The 22736-nt window shown below is 37.7% G+C and overlaps 1 protein-coding gene across 3 annotated transcripts in view; it reads right to left on the bottom strand.

Moving 5' to 3' along the window:
- Nucleotides 1-22736, bottom strand: part of SMYD3 (SET and MYND domain containing 3) — a 424868-nt gene that overhangs the window by 354164 nt on the left and 47968 nt on the right. For all 3 annotated transcript variants that reach the window (XM_087775169.1, XM_087775166.1, XM_087775167.1), the window contains 4 exons: nucleotides 21111-21174; nucleotides 14934-15041; nucleotides 13763-13820; nucleotides 8210-8346 (listed from right to left, as the gene is read on the bottom strand). In XM_087775169.1, the coding sequence (XP_087631295.1) occupies nucleotides 8210-8346; nucleotides 13763-13820; nucleotides 14934-15041; nucleotides 21111-21174 (367 nt within the window). The remainder of the gene's footprint in view (nucleotides 1-8209; nucleotides 8347-13762; nucleotides 13821-14933; nucleotides 15042-21110; nucleotides 21175-22736) is intronic.

The following is a 22736-nucleotide window of genomic DNA, read 5'->3' as shown; positions in this document are numbered from 1 at the left end:
CTACATGTGACAGAAGTTGTCTCACATTCTGTCAACACTAGACTGTAACAGCTATTTAGCTCTATAGGACACCCTAGACAGACAAAGTTACCCTCATTTTCAGAGAGGCTGTTATCTCAGCTGCTTCAGAGCAAGTCAACAGGAACACCACAAAGACATGGTTCCCCATCCTATATTCAGAGAGCATGGTATTTTTCAACAGACTATCAATCTACTCCAGCTCTGGAAGGAAAACAATTTTTAGCCTTTTCATCTTTTAAACATGTTAAACAAGTCTCAGAGCTGATTAAGAATCCTGCCACACAGAATTCTAGCTCTGCTCACAGCCAAAACAAACAAGCAAAAACGCTTTAAGCAACCCCACTGCAGGTCATCCTAAAGACAAGGATAGAACAGTTTGCTGCCAACAGCATTACAAGCCGTTATCAGGCTTATCCTCCTCAATTAGAGGCTTTTAAAACTGCTGATAGAGGGTGTAAGTGTTTTTCATTTACTACTCAGATCTTTACTAAATGTCTCCATGACCTTGTTTCATGCTGGCTTTTTCTAAACATAGAAGGTGCCTCACCCCACATATTTTTGTGCATGTACTCCAATTGCCACAACCACTAAAGCTTTTTATCATCACTGTTTCCCGTTCACTTCCATAAGGGTGCCAGAAAAGAGACTGATGTATATCACATGTCAGAGACCATTAGCTTTTTAAGCACTGTGTTTTGTGGATATGCTCTGAGCAGCATTAGGCAGAGTAATGGTAATTAAGTCCCTTGCCACCTGGATACTTTTCAGTTCTGCACAGTACTATCACAGCTCTAGACCTAAATCGGGGGGGGGGGATACTAAAAAAAGTGAGAGTTCCAAAATATCCTACACTACCCTGCCATTTATTTCTCCGGACTCTTTTCTGTCTTCTTATTACTTCCAACTTAGTGTGACAGAAAAAGGGTCAACTGAACAAAAAGTATACATACTTTCCTCCCTCAATCCCTGCCCCCAGGGCCACTCAAGGCAGTAACTTTTCTAGAAGCTCATGCTTTTTAAGGAGGGTAATTCAGCCCTGATTAAAGAACAGTCTTTTCTCTTACCTACGCCCCACCCTCCGAGAACAAAGCTTTCTTTCCTACCACATTCAACCAAATTATTACAAATTCTACCCAACCATTCCTTGGTTTAGAAATCTTCTACCCTGTTTTCTACACCTGGTGTTTGTTACACTAGAGGCAGCTTGTAAAACAGATGGTGTACACAGCAACTAAATGAGGGGACCTGAATTATACCATCAGCTTAGTTTGAAGTATTGTAGTCTTATGGTCTAACTTGCACTGCATGGAACTTTGTTAGTGAAAGCTTATATTTTAATTGTAACCATGTTGCTCTAATTTCAAATCAGATAGGGCGGTTAAAGCCTTGTTTCATGGTCTGGTACAATACCCTATTGCTCTTGAAGGTTAACTATTGTGACTAAAAATTAAGATAATTTCTATGGAAAATTATCTCCCCAAATTACAATTCAATGGCGAAATAACAGGTAATAACTAAACCTGAAAAATCACATTAGACAAAAATCACTTCCTGTAAAGACGCCACTTTCATTTGGTGAAGTAGAGAGAGGAGTCTTCTCTGACTGTTTATCACCCTCATTCTGGAGTACTGCTGCAACATTTCTTCCCATTTTATTAAAATTTTTACTGTTTTTTCTTTAATTTCTATTTACATCATTGCTTCCAAAGCTAATGCACAGTGGTTGCCAATTCCTCTGCAATCTTGACTTAAAGAAAGAACATCTAGTTAACCAAACATAGTGAGAATCTTAGCAGCTGTACAGAACTATTTCTGAAAAATTAAAAAGATACAACCTAAGACATCGGCTCTTATTCACAACTGTTCCTATTCCGATTATCTTTACACTTATTCATTGCTACATTGTGGAAACAAGCAGCAGAGTGTGACTGCTACACCATGTGGTAGGAGAGGTGATTTAGTCCTGATTGCCCTTATAAACCTCTTATGAAAAGACAGCTGTATGACGGTTCTCTATTAGCCTTAATTTTCTTCCTTAGAAATAATATTGGTCTGCTACACAAGAAAACTATAAAGATTCACTGCCAAATCTTCAAGCTCTTCCTGAGCCTTATCGGAAGCACTATGTAAGTGAAAAGCATTATTGCCATTTAATAAACATGCTAAAATCATAGGCAGAGACAAATGAAAAACAAGGTCAACTTCAGATTTTCTGCTTACTCCTACTCTTTCAAGAGTAGCAGAAATGATGGGAGAACAAGAGATACTAGGCAGACAACCCTGTGATCCCAGATCAAGTGAATGAATTGCTAAATAACCCCAAGATCTTCCCCATCTTTCCTCCCTACAAAACAACCTCCAGACTTTTTCTCCTCTCCCTGTACTGAATGATGCAGAATGAAAGTTACACCAAAAATTAGTCTGCATCATGACCTTCTTCTAGTGCTGTACTCTACTCCAGGGGTCAAACAGCTCGGCCCGTTGGCTGACACTGGCTCGTCCAGGCTTCTGCAAGGCTAACAAACCAAAGGGAGCCGGTTTGCCAGGAAGCCTGTGCAGCAGGCACCTGAATATTTCTAATGTCTCAGTTACTGGATCATCACAAAAAAGTGAGTTTAAAATGCTGAAGTCAAAGCATGTAAACAACAAAATCCAATATTCAAATAAATCTTGGCTGTTTGCTACGCTGTACGAACCAGTGCTTAGTTTTCTCCTAATACATTTAGCTTTTCCCATTTCCTTTGGTTTTATATACTGCAAAAGCAGAGGCTAACCTTAGCTTATTCCCCTTTTGCTAGATAAGACAGCTCCTCAGAGTCAACAATAAATTCTAGGAAAGTGATCATTCATGTCTTAATACAAATATGAAGGTCTACCTGAATGAGGTTTTTTATGCCCCTGTGGAACACACTGGGAAAGAGACTACAGAAAAATTCTCCTGAAATTATTTAGGCAGTAACTGAGAACAATATTTCTGATGAAGTCAGTTCTTAACAGCTCTAAGTGTGAAGCTTTCAATGGCTTAAAACTACACACACATAGAAGAGGAGAGAGGACACATCAGCTCCATATTCCCACCAAACAAAACTTTATCAACAGAAATACTAAATCAATAGCACTTTAGATAAACAGATAATCACAAATCTCATGTAATAGACTTAAAGACGGCAATAGTCAGAGAAAAAGGTTATGATACAGTTTGATGAGCAGGAACATACCCCTCCAACTCTAAAATAAAAGAGTCAAGAAGCTTGACATAAACACAATTGTATGTTGAACACCTAGGCTTAACCACTGTTGTTCCAGGTATAAGGATTTCTGGAAATTACAAGACTTCGGAAATTATAAGAAAAAAAAAAAAAAACTATCAAAATGAAAAGGTTTTTGCAAAATAGTTTCCTGGGCCATGACTAAAAATAAATTTGTCAGTACTGGCCTGGTCTTCAATTTACCATAAACACACGAGTTTGCATGAGACAGGGTAACAACAAACATTAGGTTTGAATTACACAAAGAGCAACGATGGATAAACACGCACTTGCTTTTGTCATCTCCAGGAAAAGAACCTGATGGCCTCCTAATCATAGGGAAATTGAACAAGTGTATCCAGGGTTAAATAGATTAGCAAACAGGCATCAGAAGGCAACCTTCACTTGTATGCCTTTAACAACTCTTAACTTGCTCATAACTTTAGCCTAATATTTCTTTTCACTTTCTTAATACAAATCACTTTCATTTCCCTGCTAACATGGATTACTAAGTTAACTAGTGAATCCGAAGTAAGAGTAACCTACTGAAAGTGCTGCTAAAGAATATCTTGACCAGGCAGATGTATCTTGTTTTCAAAGATCTTCTCAGAAAACATATGCAACCTGTTGCCTGTAAGATCTGAGGGAGCAACGAGAAGATCAAACATACTTTTTCCAGTCATATCGTTGAGACTATTTCCTTCAACTTGCACTTAAAAAGATACCCAAGTAGATTACCATAATTTAGTATTCAGACTTTACAAAGGCCAAGTGACACTGTTCAACTCCCAGTTCTCTTCTGCCTATGCAGATACATATCAAAACCCCTTTAACAAGATTTTTTTTTTAATTGGTACTAATACCCTTTATGTTGAAAAGGAACTCTTTCAAAGTATTGAGTGAAATAAAAAGTAAAGTACTAAAAACTTAGAAGAAAGAGTAAAATATATTTAAACTTTGATAGGAGGAATAAACAAAGGATTTTAAATACACCAGGGCACTTTGTCTCTTAAGGATGTACCTCTGCACTTTACAGTAGCCTCCTTACTACTTCTTAAGTTAAAAATAAAATCAGTTACACCAACAGCCTAAACAGATAACTGGTCTTTTGGTTAAAACTGTCTGTGGGTACACAGAGACTAGCATACAGCCTCAAACTTGTATCTCCATTTTAATTCCAACTTCACAAACCTCAAAAAAAAAAGTAGAAAAAAAAATCAGCCTGACATATAAAAGAGGCACATATGTTTCCAATGTATATGGATACCAACTTTCTTTTTCATCCTACCCTTGACTTACTGCTCTACACTTACTTAGACCTGTTTTCACTCTGTCATTGATCTGTGTCAATTCTCAACTGACCCAAAAAGCAAAGAGTAGGACAGCACCTGAGAAGAGGGTGGTGGGCAGCACTCCACCTGCATGAAGAGGCAGTTTTACAGTCAACATGGTAGGTACAGAGTTCATTCAATGTCTTAAGTAGTTTACGTGGGTCTGTCTGCTAGTATGGAAAGAACCATAAATGTATACAAAAAATTTTAATTCTTTATCCCGCATCCATTAAATGTCTCACAGGATCCCAGGCCACCTCCTCACACATGTAAGTAAAAGCTGAAGAATAAAAAGCAAGGACTGATTTTATCTCAAGGTTATGGAAACACCATTAAGCTATAAAACCATGTTGTCAAAAATTTATCTTGACATTAGAAAATGTCTCAGTGGAGTTAAAGCCTTATCACGTAATTAACTGCAGATAATTCTGTTTAATACTAAGGATCAGAATTTAAAAACAGTTACAACCTTGATAAATGGCACGTTAAATAAACTGGAGCTTCTGAAGAGTGATCAGATAGCAAGAATGAAAAAATCCAACTCCAGCTCGAAGGACAGTTGATACAAAAGCAAATTGTCTAGTAAGGACAGGGCAACACTGTCAAAAAGGAAGGTACATTGCCCTTCTGAAACACCTCCCCATCCAGTACAGCTGATATTTTCCACAGGTCTTATGCAAACTAAAAAAAATATTGGGGTGAAATTCTGTTCCCGTAGAAAGAAATGGCAAAACTTTCTTTGATTTTCGATGGGAAGTTTCCACAAGTTTGCACTCAAGGGGACTTTCTGCCCATTAAGCGTCACAAGCAAGTGAACAGAACTATAATTAATTTTCACAAAGACAAGAGCAGTGGCCAGCAGAGAAGGAGGACTGTTTAAAAGAGCTTCCGAGAAGCTCTTTTGACCTAAATCAGGTTGGAGATTTTCCAAGAACTATCCGGAATTTAGTCATCTCACTGCAGGACCGTTTTTCTCTTTTGTCTGGCTGTCTGCTTATTTTCCTTCTTGAGGATCCAGCATCAAACAGAATAAAAAATGACCTTTGACTGGATCTTTTTGTGGCATGCAATGAAAGACCTGATCCAAAAAAGTTCAATGTTAGAATAAGCACCTACTGAACTTGAAAGGAATGTTGGAAGAGGTTGAGAAAACAAGATTACATCTTGAAGTCTTTATTCTATGACCACACAGAAAAGTCATCACAGCTGGTCTTTTTTAGACTTACACTGCAGAGAAGAGACTGCGTAAGTCTTTTATCAGAGACTTTACAGTTCCAAAGCCTCAAATTTTACCTGCAAGGAATAAGCATCCCTACTCAGCTTAAGGAAAAAAAAACCCAAAACAAAACAAAACAAAAAAACAACAGTAATTTTTCCATTGACATTCAGCTTATCTTCCAAAAAACATTCTATGGGAGTGGTAGAAAATGTCTGCTGCTACCTCACTAGGGATGGGGGCATATTAAAATCATATTTTAATATAATGACATATTTCATAACACACTCATCTGACAACCAAATTGGGAAGGCTATAAACTACCACATGGCAAATTAGAGAGTGACAGTAAAGCTTTCCAAAAAGCATTGTGCTTGATAGAACTCCGAATGAGATACTAATTTTACTCACATGTAAAGCATATGGGTATATTTAGTCAACAGCTCCTTTCTCCCAACCAACTCACCTGTTCAGTCAGATTCTTCTGTCCTTCCTGTCAATTCTTTTTATTATTAGTGATATGAAGTATCTGTACCCATGATAGGTCTATGTCATTTGCTCTCCATTTTCCTAGGGCAGACTATCACACAGACTCAGTAAAATGAGCAAAAAAAAGGAAATGAGACCTACTTTAATGGTCTGAGAGCCTTGGAATTTCCAGAAGGGGGAAAAAAAAAAGCAACAACTTAAAACCTCAGTACTTTGCAGTACATTCAATAGCGTAGGGACACGTTCACAGTCAGCATAAGGAATATGTTGAGTTAAAAATATCTTTGTGACAGCAAAGCTATAGTGGGACAAATGCTGTCATTAACAGGAGCATTCCTAGTTCTCCAGTTAACAGGATGTGGAGCTGGAAAGTGTTGACTTTCACTCTGTCATTGATGCCCACTTGCATCACCTCGGTAAAATACACAGAAGGGAAGAGGAGGTGCACATATGTGCAGATGCTTGTGCATGCATGTACATAAAAATTTAAAAAGCCTCCTTATTTTCTTCATCAGTGCTACAATATATTGAGCAACCACCACACTGCTCGTGTAAAGCCATCACAGCCAGCCTCCATCTTAAGCTTATTGCTACATAGAAGGCAATAACATTTGTAAAGAATTCCTTACAAGCTGCGACTCAGTTCAAACCAGTTAGGCAGTGATCATCTTCTGATACTCAGCCTTATCTTCAGCTGTACAAATTCTCTAAACCAGATAACACAGCATGCATATTGCATGTGAAATGCATCTGACAAAGTTCAGGCCAAACCAGCATGCCAACGCAAGACGGTAAAAGTTTGAGTGGAGACTAGGTAGTGCATAAGGTTTTTATCTATGAGTCCTTTTGATTGGGTGTATTTCAGCCTGAGTGGTTTTTCAGGGAAAATTGCAACTTTACATCACAGCAGTCTCATCACCAATAAAAAAAAAATCCAGAAAAACAATACAGTTGATTGTATTACTCCTACTCCTTCTGTCTATAGCAAAAAAGATTCCACAATTGTGCAAACATTAAAAAAAATGTAAAAAAATCATATACTGCATTTTTATTTAATTTCTTTAAAAGAGGCTCTTCCTTTTGTTTATATCAGAAGAAAAACATCTAAGAGTTCGACTTACTTCATAAGAAAACACTTATTAAAACAACTAAAAACATGAATGAGTTAAGATAAATCTTATGGTGGGATTAGAAATAAAGAAAAATTAAATCAAAACCATGAGTACTCTCCATATGAAGTACTTCAGCTAGCATTGTTCCAATGAAGCTTTCTGAATTCAAAGCAATAAAAAATGTACAGCAAAGCCAACAATATTTAATTAGTAACATAACAAATATTTTACATATTGTGGAAATTAATTTCAAGTATTTTACATGTAGCCTTTTAGAAAGGACGATCCGCATGGCCTCTGAGACAGCATTTTGTGGGATACAGTACTGTCATGAACACCCATTAACACATACTACTAAACGACAAAACAGAACGGGAGTATATCTGCAAATATAAGATATTGCACTTTGCAGAAAAATTCTAGGCTGAAGAGTGATGCTATATGCTCTTTATCACTGTGGAAAAATTACTTAGGTTGATTAACTCAATTGTTGTCGACCTTGTTTGGTTTTTAATGCAACTTTTTTTTTCCCCAGGAGCTTTACGTTGATAATTTTAAAAGGGAAAAGAAAATATATCCTCTGGTTGCTGCTTTAATTTTGAAGTGTTACAATTATATAAAAGCTATATTTCTGCTTAAATACTGACTGAATAGAAAAAATAAATAGCTTGATTTCACTTTGTCATATATCACATTCTGGATGTATCTACTGAACTCCCACTCAAAAATAAATCAAGAACACAAGGAAAGGATAATTTATGAGTTGTCAAGCAATCACATTTTAACACTTACTTTTGTGAAGATCTGAAAAAAGTCAGTTGCAGGTGGCAAGTGAGATGCATCCTGGATCTCTGTTTTCAAATACAGTTGCAACGTCTGTGCAAGGTGCCTAAGGCCGTCTTTCATTTCTTCACTTAACTGTTCAATATCTTAAGGGGAAGGCAAAAAAAAAAAGTATATCATGTCGTAAACAGAACCTTTCACCAACATTTTGAAAATGTCCAATGGCAGCCACACAGTCTAGACATTTCCAGTCCCAGAATTAATCTTGACAGAGGGCAATTTTGACAGAGGGTGGACATTTGTCATTTTTTGTGACAGCTACCTATCAACACACAGAAGTTTATCAGGTTGCTACTGCCAAATCATATGAATACAATGATGAGTTAAAGATCAAAAGCCAATAGATAAAGCAAATGTGTAAGCAGATGTAAGACGTTACATATGAAAACCAGGCATCTGGGTTTGTAACATTAAAAATGTGCTCACAAGTTTATGCAGCAGTACCTTCCTCCTTGCAGCAGTGTATATTTTTATACCGTATTCTACATAGATGTGTCAAAAACACTTTATGCTGGCAGATCAAAAAGGGAAAGTATTTTAGAGACAAAGATAATTTCATACACAGCAGCTGGTAAGCAGAATGGATATGGAAGAATGTTAACCAAATATCACTTTATTAAATACTAAAGCACTGTTATTCATGCTTTATGGATAGGAATCCTGAAGCAGAAAGAAACATAGTGCCTTATTTTCTAATGCATGACCTGATCATGCATGCATCAGATCACTGATAACATGGAAAGTGAAACTCAGCTGCCCTAGTAAGTTCTGTGCCTGATCACCTGCTTCACGTTTTCTTTTTCCTGCCAGTTAGCACAAAATGAATAAGGCCTAAATGGAGAATGTGAAGGTGAACAGATTCAAGCATTAGTCTGTAACAAAGAGCAAAGAGGATTATTATGCACTATGAATCAATTTCATCTCTGCATAATGGTGAATTGTTATTTTATTTTAAACATCTATCCTTAATGGGAATGGAAATAACCTTTTTACCAAGAAAGCTTCTTCCCCGTACTTTAGATCCAAGCTTGCTGGCCTCCTGGAAGGACAACTCAAGGTCTGTGTTCCTCTTTAAAGCTATTTCCTAGGCACTCACTTAAAAAGATGCAATTAAAGCAGATGTCACTGGGTTTCGTTAAACAAACAGCCTTCCGGGTGTGTATGATACTTGGGCTTCTGTGCTCTGTCCCACCTGCCATCCCTCTACTTGAAGGTACTGGCTATTGTGTAGGTTGTATATTTCCTTTAATTTTCAGAGTTTTCATTTCACACACACCACACAAGTGAGCTGCTTTAATAATCTCCTATGAGCTACTTCTGGCAGAGCACTGAACGCTGCCTTACTAAAATGGCCAGTACCCATGGTTAGCAACCAGTCAGGACTCTTCCAGTGGAACCAGCTACAGTTTGCTTCTAGTCTGGTATGGGTTTCCTTATTTGCAAACTCTTCAGTTCTGTTTAGACTTTCTCTGGAACCAGTGAGGGCCACCCTGGTTAGCTGAATGATGCAAACCTACCAGTACACCGTATTATGGCAAATGTACCCCTCTTCATGCTACATACAGAGTCTGAGAAGCATCTATATTATCTATTGTATAATGTTTCCATTTCAGCGTAAAGTAATACTTTCCAAGATCTGTTCAAATGCCAATTGTCAGTCATTGCTGCTGAAATGCCATCTACAAGCCATGCCTGGGGTGACTCTGCAACGCGCTGAGCAAGCAATGACTCCAGAGGAATCTTAAGGGTGGTCTGTCCCTACTAGGGTTAAGGAAGGAGAGACATGCTCCCCCAGAGCAATCAGATAGAGCTCCTCACAAGGTTCAAACCAGTTAGTACTAAGAATGCTGAGATATGCCCCCCCATACCTGGCACAAAGCCTATTTAACTAAAGTATTTGCCTTTTTATAGCTACCCACAGCACTACCCATGTGCATCTTAACAGTGCGGACATTTGAAGGTGATCTTGCAAGCCTGAATAAATATATATGTTAGAAATCCAGATACGTGCTCTTCACAATGTACGGAAATCTCTGGTATAGAGAAGTATCATATCTATGAGGACTGCGTCTTCAAGAAAAGCAGCAAACTTTTAGATGACTGTAAAACTCAAGTGTAAAAAAATTTAAAAAAAATCATAAACATACACTTGCATTTCTTATATAATATTCATCTGAAACTAAAGATGCTTTTTCCTTCAAATGTAATTTTTCAAGATGTCATGTCATTCATCTTTAACTACCTGATGCACATTGCAAAATGTATTATGACAAAGAGAGGAAGGCATGATTTTCTTCACTATTAGCAAATAAAACACCTCTAGAATGGAGAATAGGAATCGTGTGAGCAGCACAGTATAAGTGGACACTGCAGTTTAGGACAGATGTGAACAAATATACTGAATCCAGCTGGAACTTCAGGGAGAATTGACAGAGACAGGAGCAGAGTGCAATTATCCACGTTGGAATCTGTCCCGGACATCAGAGCTAATGATCCCAGAAAAAGTCCCATGGAATCTTTAATGGCAAATGATCAAGACCTGGTTTTCACAACACATCAAGAAGCCAAGGCCAAAAGCAAAGTGAAAGGAAATTTGTGAATGTTTTCATTTTGTGTTTTTAAGAAACCTTTTTCAATTGTATAACAACCCTGGTGTGGAAGAGAAAATGCTATAAAAGGCCTGTGGCAAGTCTTCTAAACAAGGCATGGGATTTAATTATGCATGTCTGATAGTGCTACAACCGAAGTAGCAAAAAGTCTGCCCACAGTACAGCACACAAAAACTCTTTTCTGCATAACGGATCTTGGTAAGTGAAAGCTAAGTTGATTTCTGAATGATCGTAACAGATAATAAGCCTGTAGAACCTCGTAAGTAAGGAATTGTGTTATAATAAATGAAAACTAGCAAAAGTAACAATGCACACAGACACCCCTCCTACTTAATCTGAGTGTCAGGGTACACAAAAAATTTGAAGAAACTATGAAGCTGGGAATAGAACTTTATGAAGGGCTAGATGCCTCCACGTTTGGTTTTGTTTAGGTTGTTTGTTTTTTTTAATATATGTATTACATATTTTATCAGATAATTATTCGGTAAGTGTAGAAAGCTTTATATACTTTTATTCAGTTTATATAAGTCACCCTCACTGAAAATCACCCAACTGTATAAAGTAACATTGAAAAGTAATAGTGTAAAGGAGACTGAGACAGCATAGTGACAATTACAATTTTCAAATATTTTGGACTTCCAGGAAGAAAAAAAGAAAAAAAAGAAAGAAAGAAAGGAAAAAAAAAAAAAAAGAGAGAAGGATCAATTAGAATTCTATCTGTCATATTTCTGATTAGTGTTGAAACACTGTCTTCTATTATGCAGATGCTTCCTGAGAAGTTTTTTGCTTCAGAAGTATTTCTGTATTTCTAGTTCATGTGATTTCCTCCAAGGAAATCTTTTCCCCTATATACTTAGATGTCTAATGAAAATGTTTTTCTGACTTTCCTATGGATTCTACCAAGTATCAAAGGAAAGTAAATCCTTATCAACACCACCTGTAAATTGTGCAGTAAATGGAAAAAATGTTATGAAATAACAGTGGCTTTTTGAGGATACACAGGCAGCAAAAAGCATCACAGCTACTACAAGTTGTCACACCATCCTAAAACACTCTTTTGTCTAACTGCAAAACCATAGAGACGATCTATTCACTCTAGCAAGGAAGCTGTGAAAACAGCAAAAGGAAAGAGGTAGCCAAAACCTTTACATAAGATTATGCAAGCGTCAGAGGCCATTTGTACTGTATTCTGTAAAGTATTAACTTCGGTTAATGTCTAGGAGTCCTGAACACCTTGCGCTTCGGAGATAAGAAGATTACACAGGAATTGTTATTAAAGCTCTTAGAGTAAATACAGGTGAAACACTAGATGTGGATCTTTCATTTGCCTCCTCCTAAACTAACTTGCTATGGACCAGCTGTTTCTGTATCAGTGAGAGGACAGTTATGCCACCTGTATCACAGGCCATATCAGCATTTCCTTCAGAATGAGAATTTTAGTAGAAGCTTCCAGCCATGTTACAGATTTTTGTACCATTTATCCATTGCAGCTCAGGCCTGTTCAATATCAAGCTTCTCTCCAGACAACTTATCACACTATTCCCCTTGTCTCCAGTCAAGTCAAGGGAAGCTGAGATCGCCTCCTGAGGGGTACTGAGAAATCTCAGTTTGTACAGAATTATCAGTTACACAAAAATCTTTGCCTACACCACAGAAAATTGCTGTACAAGTGATCAATATTTAATTTTTAAAGGGAAACTCTTCCCTCCAGTTTCTCCTGTGCCACTGAGCAACCAGCCATTGGTACAATAGAGCACCATAAAGAATTTTTTCCCTGGGTAACAGCAGTCCCATGAAGCATAGAACTCCATAGTCTTCATCATTTTAATTTCATTTGAAGCATCTAGAAACGCTGCTTGTAATTCAGATACTCATCTAATTCCCCATAATAGTTAAACTATTTGAGGATACCCATGGCAGAAAATCCTGATGGTTTAAACTATTGACGTGCATTCCCTCTGTCCTTTTTAATTTGTTGCCTTATTAAGGTCTTTTGCTCTTACAGTTTGGGAGAAGGCAGCAGAATGTCAGGCCGTACAGAAGTAAAAGGTAATACTAGTTATTGTATTTTTTCCATGTTTATATTTTTTTTATTTCTACCTAACTATATCAATAGATCAAGCTGGTTTATAGCCAAAGCTCTGAATAACACTAAAAAATGTTGAAGTAATAAAAATATTCACATTACTCTCTAGAAACGCCCTTTAAGCAAGATGCAAGAATGAATTAAGGATGTATTTCTTCCCTTATAAGTCTTTAAGCTACCACAAAATCTGGAAAAAGTGTTTTTTATTTCAACATTAGCTCTGCTGACAGATTATAATGAGCACCCTTTCCTACCCAAGAAGCTGAAACTTGTGAAACCACAAAAATAATATCTGCACAGTTTCATCTTCTTTTCTCCATTGAAAAGTCATGTAGAAAACAGACATACACATATCCCTTGTAAATTTTAGATTTCTTTCCTTTTTCTGGAAGGTACTTTGAAGCTTTATGCAATATCACATAAATATTAAAAAAGTAAAACCTCAATGTAAAAAAATATATGTATTATTGTATATGCATATAAAAATACTGGCATTGTACGTAATAAAGCAGACATTGGGTAAATTAAAAACTGAACAGGCAAGATGTACCTTGTGAAATGAGAAAAAAAATATTAAATCCAAAAAATCAGGTGGAAGTTTTGCTTGAAAAAGACATGCGTTTTTCCTTGATCTTTGAAAAAAAAAACCACCCTGTTCTTCCCTACAGAGGTTTTAGCAGGTTTTGTCTTTGATTTTGCTGTTCTACAGAGCAGACCTTCAGAAGGCAAGCTGCAAGAAAATCAGATGGCCATTCTGTAAAGCAGAACTTGGAAGCATTTCCTGCAATATGGTTGGCAGTTACTTACTTGACTGAAGATCAGAAAAAGAGTAGAGTCTCTCAGAAAGGCATACTGATTGTCTAAGCTGTAGAGAAAAACAGATAATTAACACTTACATGGCACACTATCTTGAAAACACTCTACAAGGTTGATTATTCAATGTGATATGCCTGTACGATAATTAGGTAAGGCTAACAGCATTAACATAAATCTGGTCATTCCATATTTGCTGTAAACTATCAAAAATACTAAATTTTTCTTGGTGTTATAACACTTTCTACTAATTTTTTTTTTTTTTTTTTTTTTTAACATCAGCAGCTTAACCTTAGTAATTTACTTTGGCCCTTCACACTATAATTGAAAGTAATTTATGAGGTTAGCAGTCTTAGATTTCATGTGACTATAGTTAATGCACAGTATAACTAGGTACATTTTTGTCCTTTAAAAACAATCATGCACACACTCTTCCCAACAATGTATAAATTAAGATATTAAATCATATTTTATCACCTCAGACCACAACAAATGCACACATTTTTATCCAAGACAGACAGCATCATGGCAGGGTCAGCAAAAAAAATGGGCAAACCCTTTTTGATTTACAATCCCACACAATCATAAGATGCTTAACCTAACAGAAAATTTAGTACACATAAATTAATCAAACCGCGGGAATGTCAAACACCCAGGACTTCCAAGAGAGTTCAGAAAAAGAAAAAAAAAAATGTAATTGAGATTAAGAGAACACAACACTGAAAGCATAGCATTATGCCCTCCAAAGGAAGGGCTATCTAACAGTGTTTCTGACCTTACCACTCATCCAAATAAGGCTGCATGAGGTTCCCGGTGAAGTTAATGGAAAAGCACCTATAACTTCAGTAGTGTTGAAGAAAAAACAGTGTCCCTCTGTGGTTTCCTTCTAGGCAGAAATAAGTTTAGAATGCTACAACATATTCATAGGAGAAGAAAGTCGATAAACAGGTCCCTTGAGCTTAATTATGTCCATTTTAGTATCTCTTGATCCTTTCAGCATTTCTGCAAATTAATCAGCAATCTTGTAATGCAATATGCAGTCCAATTTTGTTCAGCAATCCCAGTCACTTCAGCTTTCTAGCTCGTAATTACATTAAAAATGTAGAGTGAAAAAGTATTTATCTGAATCTGCTACACTGAATAAATCTAAAAGAACATCACTTACTAGTTTAAAAACAATCCTGCCAGCAAGTCTGACAGAGTCTGGAGGAAAATTAGGCTCAGCGCTCTTAAGACACCTGCATTCCTGCTTGTGGTCCAGCCAAGCTTCTTTCTATTAGGATATTTTAAAAAGGAAAAGAGAGAAAAAAATGCATGTTATTTTACATAACATATATCCTATTTTTTTCTATATATACACATACTTTTTTTTTTATATATAGTTATATGTATATATGCACACAAACAAACATGCTCAGCCTTGCCATGGGCTGGACCTGGGGATCCAGAACCACAACAGCATCATAGCCATTGAGCCAGGCTGGGAGGAACAGCTGCAGAGCGGAAAGTCAGCTGCAAAGGACCAGGCAGGGGACCTTCCTCGGGTACTGATGTCCACTGACTCCGGCAGCCTCCAACACAGGCAACCTCGGATGCCAACTGCCAGAGAAACAGCAGCACACACACTTTACCAGCATAGTCTAAGACTGCAGCTATAAAATGAGTGTTGTGGAAAGGGACAGGCTGGGTTATCCACTCAAACCAATGCCATCACACCATTCCCTCCTCTAACATAATTAATTGCAACTGATACTATGGACACTGGAGCTACAGCAGTGCAGGTTCAGGACACAACAGCATCACCACTATGCTACCCCAGAATTTAACTTTACCTTTAAGAAAACCTAAGAGAAACACAAACAAAAAACCGTATGGTCAAGTTCCCAATCCAGTTCCTTGCCAATACAAACCTTACTTCAGTCTGCTTCATGCTACTGTCTAACAACATAGTTCATACCATACTTTTTCGAACATAGTATCTTATGCCTTTAATGCACAAAAGGGATATGTAAAGATAGAATGAAAACTGCACAGAAACCTAGAAGAGATACCTTCATTTTTTGTCCCATGTTCCTGCTATACGAATCATTTTCTTTACCTTTATGCAACATGCTATGAATAGCATCATCAGCTTAGTTCAAATTGATATCACCATTCCAGCTACCTGAATTTTTTATTAGATATAGAGGCTCTTATTCTCATTTCATTGTGGCAAGAAGAGATGGAGCTGCATACTTCACAAGATTGGAGACCACTAGAAGGGATGCTAAAGTTTCCTCTACTGTCTTAATTCTGCCAACACACCCAACACTCTAGGCAAGTGTTCACGCAGCAGTCAAGACCACAGAGGCCTTCAGAGTCTACCCACTTCACCAAAACGCAGCTGCTCTAAAGCAACGGTCAAGTGTTCCACGCTGCAAAAACTGTCCCCAAAGATCCCTGAGCTGATGAGGCGTTAATGCCCACAGATGGGAGGACTGGTGATGACATTTTCACAGTTCACAGGAATGGTTGCTGTAACCAAAATTTACCAAAACAGAAGAGAGAACCAAAAATACGTTAGTTGGATGTACTACCTGAACCTGCAATTTTTGTTTTACAGGCCACTTTTATTAGAGTAGCAGACAAAGACCAACACTTCCATAGCAGAGAAGAGACAGAATGACAAGGTGAGGAAAAGCAGCTGTATACTGAAATATGGCTTTTCCCCCCTGCCCTTCCTTGTCCCCCCCCACCAAAAATCAGTGTGGACAAGCAACAAGAGATGAGTCTTCAGCTAAAGAAACATGTTGGAAGAGACAGTCAACTTCTGATCGCTTTTTTTTTTTTTGCCTTCTGTCTTTGCAAGCTGAAAATTCTGTTTATAATTTACAAAAACTCCAAGCCCATCTCATTAACATAGTACATATTTACACATTTTATTTATATATTCACAGTATATGTTTGAAGCCACCCAGCTGTTTCAAATACTTTTAAAAAGCAAATTGAAAAAACAGGGCACAACAAAAAATTGCTACAATGACAAGAAATCAGAATAACCAAGGGCTTCTGAAGGTAACATTTTCTCATAGATATGCAGTAAGGAAAAAAAAATGAACTCAGAAAAACAGTTTCTATTAGGTAACTGCCACACAGAAAATGATAAAATGTCTAATATAAAGAAATTACATGTTCAGCAACAAAAAAAAAAAAGCAGGAATGGCAGTGATATGTGCAAGTGCACATTACACCTGTAGACACGACACTGACATGCTAGTTACAAAGATTACAAAGGCTATCACACAATTTTTTCTTAAGCTGCATTTAAGTGGGGGAATTGTTTCAGGTAACTAGGTTTCAGCACCAGTAGCATTTATTCTATTTCATTCAGGTTTTTTTTTTTCTCCTTTGGCTTACACATAATAAATAAATTGGACTTTTTATTTCTTTCAGATACATGGGAGATTTGTGATTTCATTTCCTTTACCCATAACTCTACAAGGGGAAAAAAATGACACCAAGAAGGCATTAATCCAAATACAGTTAGTGTCACATGCTGTCTGACAAATAAAAGTTAAGTATCTAGTGCTGAATAGAATTATTCTTGTCTAGAAGAAACAAGGTCATGCTTGTAAACGTCCAGACATCATTCTGTGTAATATAATTATATTGACATTTTTATCCCACTTAAACTAAAATTGTTCTTTGGAGTAAGCCTTTATCTGTCAAATTTTTTCCCTACGTAAACGTTGCACAGAATTTTAAACATGGTAGAAGTGACACCAAAATGATTAATAGCTTACCCAACCTATAAAACCCTAATGAGATGAAATATGCAGTACCACATAGCATCATATGCCACGTTTCTTTGAGATGCGTTCCCACGTGAGAAGAACAGTTCAAACGCACGCCTTCTGCAAAACAGCACTTTGGCCGAAACTGCTGCCAAAAAGGAATTAGTCCGACTCCTCTGCAGAAGGAGCACTGGAACGGGGCCTGCCATTCGCTTCCTCCCAACTGGCCAGGGAGAGAGGGAAAAGCTCCAAATGCATTAAGTATAATGAAATTCAACAATATTTCTTCTCACTACCAATACAACAAGGATACAAATTACAGAATAATACGAAACCATGAAGATTTGTGACCCTGGAGAGATCTACTTTTAAAGTTGGTCTCTAACAATACTTACTGGTGGGCTTATATTAGTCCCACAGTTCTCTATGGGAGGTTTTCTTACCTCTGCATATCCTAGCTTTCAGTCAAGGTTTTTAAAGCCCATATTGAGCATGAGTATAAATACTACAATGGAGAGGTATGGCCACATGGTACGACCCTTCTTCCTCCCTGCCAAGGAACATCTTCCAATTTTGCAACAGACTTTTTTTTCCCCCTGTTAGAAATTAACACTATCAGAAGGAGGCAAAGACAGACGAGTGAACAGTGCAGGGCAGTACCCAGCCCTCCTCCTCCAGGCTTTGCTACACTTAGTAACTCAGAAAGAATATCCCTCCTTTTACATCTTCCCAAATCATTGTCTCTCATTCAAGCTCAATGTACCCCAAGTGCAATTCCTCAGGCTTTACCCAAGTGAAAAGGTTCAGCACCCACATGGCTTAGGGGATAGTGCAGCATATAGCTGTTTACTGGTGGCAGATTGAGAGTCTGCCCCCCCAGACTCCTGGCTCTGCCCACATATCTCCTCAAAGGACAACAGTTCTCACAGTAAGTTCCAAAAAGGGAAACACCTTACAAAAGGCTACTTCTTCTCCTATAGGAAAAACTGCCCAAAGATAGTTTTTCTTAACCACCTGACATTTTAAATCAAATGAAGATTTATACAAGATATTTGCAGCTTTAAAAATGGCTCATTTTGGTACCTCCTAATATAGAATCCCCCTGCTGCATTTACTTTGAAGTTTCCTTCACAAAGTCCACCTTCATACTAGTACAGCTACTCAGATTAATCTCTTTTTTTAAAGTCAGATTTTTACATTAAGTCTGATTTCGTTTAACATATTAACCAGAAAACTGACCATTTTTAAGCCTAAGCTAAGTGTTTTGAGTTGTAGGATTCATTTAACACAGATCAAAAAACAGTCAAATCCTTCTGCAACTAAGAGTAAATTGTAAATCCAAACTTTGAAATGCAAAGTGAGCGTTATCTGTATTTATAAAACTAAAACAGTCCTGTTCTGCCAATAGTCACTTTTTTAAATGTGCAAGCTGCAATTTCATTCAATATCCTCCTGTTTATTTTGTTCAGCAGTTAGATCAATTAGAAGTGCACATATTAATGATTTGCACTAAAGCTACAGAAGCTAAAAGTAGAGCACAAAGTCTTTGGCTTGGCCAAGGAGAGCTTTGCTAACAGCTGCTATAAAACCAGAGCTGCACAGTAGTTTAGGTAGCTTATCAAAAGAAATATGAATTTGAAGACAGTCCTCAAAAGCAAACAGATCTGGCTGGTCTCGGTTTTATCTGGATCATCTGCCCTGAGTCGTCGATTACAATAAATTCACTGTTTTGACTAGAAAACAACATTTTTTCAGTTATTCTCAACTGCTACCTAATATCACAGGATATTATATAACATTAATTCAATATTAATTTATTGATCTTAACAGGTCAAGATATTATGTAAGAGTAAATGCACAGCATTTTAAGCGCAGATTACTTTCAGCAGCAGTAGCCCATCTCACTGAAATCGCTACCTACAACTGTGGATGGCTTCAAGGACACGAACCCTAGAGCTGGAAGCACAAAGCAAAGACACTCAAGATGGCTTCAGGCTGTCCAGTGTGCATCCTTGAAGCATTTTCATGTAGTTGTTTTCCCCAAGGAGGAAGCCGCATTTCCTACCTTCGTTGCTGCTACACCTAAGCTGGAACAGGGTATTGGATTACATCTTGCAGATTTGCCAGCAGTCTCATTTCACATTAGAGGCTCGCCAATAGAAGCTTTACCAATGATTCTGCTGGCAGATATTTATTTTAAACTTACCTTGCAAATACTCTGGTCTTTTAATGTTCTTCGCAGTCATACTTTCCTTATGATCTCCCACAATAAATCTACTTGTGGCATTATTATTGATGCTACAGTAAGCACCTAATGTACGTTGCATACATTTGCCATACAATGAATCAAAATGACAAATCTTCCTCCTTTCACCCTCCATATGTTTTAATCCCCAAAAGGAGGGGTTTCTGGCATGTTGATAACACTGCAGATTATTCTAAGGCAGAATCGTTTATAGAAGCACAAGACTGAATATCAAGGACTTAACTTCAAAAGTTAAATTCATATACATTTAATAGAGTATCACTACTAGCCCATTTTAACCATTAGTTGGTTTTCTTCATTTTTCTCTGTTTAGAAAAACAAACAGAAATCACAACGCAAAGCGAAAAGCAATCATTTAAAAATTCAAGGGTTCTGTACGGCAACCCTCATGGTTTGAATCTCAGGTGCCTGGTTCTCTGCTGTGTTAGACCTTACACAGTCATTTACCCTTGCATGTCCGCTTGGTACCACGTCCTGCCAACTTCTGCACACGTGCTTAAGTGACAATACAAGCCAGATATTAAAGCTAATGTTTTAGGTTTGAACACCTTTAAGAACTGTTTCATAGGATAGAATCACAGGATAATTCAGGTTGGAAGAGATCTACAGAGATCTCTAGTTGCAGAGCAGGGTCAGCTCTGGGGCCAGTCCCAGCTCAGAGCTTTATCCAGTGGGGACTTGAAACCCTCCAAGCACAGAGATGACACAAACAGCCTGTTCCACCTCTTGGCTGAACTCAGGGTGAGACAGCTTTTCTTTATATCCCATATGAACCTCTCTTCTTTCAACTGAAGCCTGCTGTTCCTTGTCCTCCTGCCATGCACCGCCGTAAAGAGCCTGGCTCCATCTTCTTGATACCCTCCTCAGAGATGCAGTTTTGCCCAAGGCCTTCTCTTCTCTGCACCTTCCTGACCCTTATTTCCGCTTAGAAAACTGGAACATATACTTTGCCATGATAAAAACTACACTTGAAATACAAATTGTTTTACTGCAAAATTGACTTAGAGCCCTCAGTCTACAGCTAGCAAAGCTGATGAATTATTCCTCCCCCTCTAACCAAGCACAGCCAAACACCAGGTTTCAGCTTAGTTTTGTCTATTGCACTGATTATAATCTTATATTTGTAACTATAAAAATACTCAAATAAAACAAGGCAGCATATTTACACACTCTGTCCATAACTACAAATAAGAAATTGCAATGTGGAGGTATGACAATGCGCAAAATGCATGGAGACCCTGTAAATAAAGTATTCAAACACCTGTTTTCTTCAACCCTATATAGCTGTTATTTTTCATCTTACCTGACAAGATTTACCACAGTATTTCGCAACCTTGCACTGAGAGCATCTGCGCAGATGTTCATTCCTGTTTAGAAAAAAAAGAAAATGAGTTATAAATACAAATAGAGCTTTGTATTTATCCTTCTTATATAACTAGCAATTTTCAAATATTCCAAGGCAAGGAAAATACCTGAAAAACAAGAGGAGTCTAATATGCACTATTACACAAGAAGAAATGGTGCATGGTTACATTCAAAGCTATAGCCACAATCCTTTACTCACATCATTCAGCACCTCTGGGGCCACTTTGGATCAACAGTAAAGATATCAAATGTGGTTTGTTTTTTTTTTTTTTTGCCATGTAGCTATAACCCCGAGAGTTTAATTTTGTAGATAACATGATAATTAGAGCTGTGCAATACAGCTAGTTAATCTATTTATTATCTGTCTTGAGTCTTGTCTTAAGCAAGCATCGTTATCTATCTTAAGCAAGACCTTGCTGTGAATCTGCAGTTGTGACATCAAATTATAACTTTATAACAGAGTCTGAGGTTGACATGTCAGCAGAAATGTCTGTCTTAAGAAAATACTTCTGACTGGTGGACAGTGAGACGAAAATAAAAATTCATTTGGGGGCGGGGGGGGATAAAAATCTAGAAGGATAACTACCAGAGCTATACGTCACAATCAAAGGTTAAAAGCACCTGACTCTAATACCATTTCCTGATGCTATCTTAATTTACAGTTATATGAGTTAAGAAAACATCAGTGAAGTTCTGTAAATTTTTAGACACTAAGGAAATATTAAATGTGAAAGCACACACGCAGCAAGTCTTACACCTCAAATATGTGAGTTCAAGTAAAGAGGCTTATTTCAGGTGAGTAAGATTTTGATGCTCCCCGCCCCTCTTATTCTCCTGTAGAAAATACTGAGCATGTTGTATTATTCTGGTAACACTGGGTGGTTTTACTTTGATCTCTTAGCACACAAAATTACTTACATACTTTATGGGCATTCATTAGGCTGGGAAAACAGTATATACTTTTTTTGTTGTTAAAATTGAAGGCAGAAGAGTTACATTACAGATACAATTAACTGGACTGTATGGACTGCATAATCCTTATTACTTCCCCTCAGGCTTACTCCTGGCCATCCCTCTGACCCTAACCAAGCACAGCACCTGACTGGGTGCCGCTGTTACCTTGTGAGCTGCACGGAGCTGAACGCAGCTCAGTTACACCCAAGAAAGTGTCACCATAAGCTACCCCTGTCACCATGAGCTACCACCCCTCAGTACCCCCCTTCTCCACCCTTCTGCAAGGCAAGGAAGGAGGTATGTGTCAGCCACGCTACTCTCCCCCTCAAAAGGCAATTTTAGTAACGCAATCTTTGCGTTGCTATAGTGCTTTACATTTAGCTGCCTCATATCTTATTATACGGATGAATTCAGCCTTCAGCCTTTAACTGGGAGATAACTAAGCGTCTAACACAGCCCATTTTGAACTGAAAGGGCAAGTTCAAATGATCAGATGAAGGATCTTTCTCTGCAAGACTCCCGGTGTCTGCACATTGGTACTAGGTGTGCTCGTTTCACTCGCTCACCAAACTGATGCGACTAACAAGGTATAATCCTCTGTCTCTGCTTG

The sequence above is a fragment of the Nipponia nippon genome, unplaced genomic scaffold, assembly GCF_047370975.1.
Source record: "Nipponia nippon isolate SJK-2023a ecotype South Korea unplaced genomic scaffold, ASM4737097v1 scaffold_4, whole genome shotgun sequence".
NCBI lineage: Eukaryota > Metazoa > Chordata > Aves > Pelecaniformes > Threskiornithidae > Nipponia > Nipponia nippon.
The sequence above is the reverse complement of the archived record's forward strand: the minus strand, read 5'-3'. Positions and strand labels throughout refer to the sequence as shown.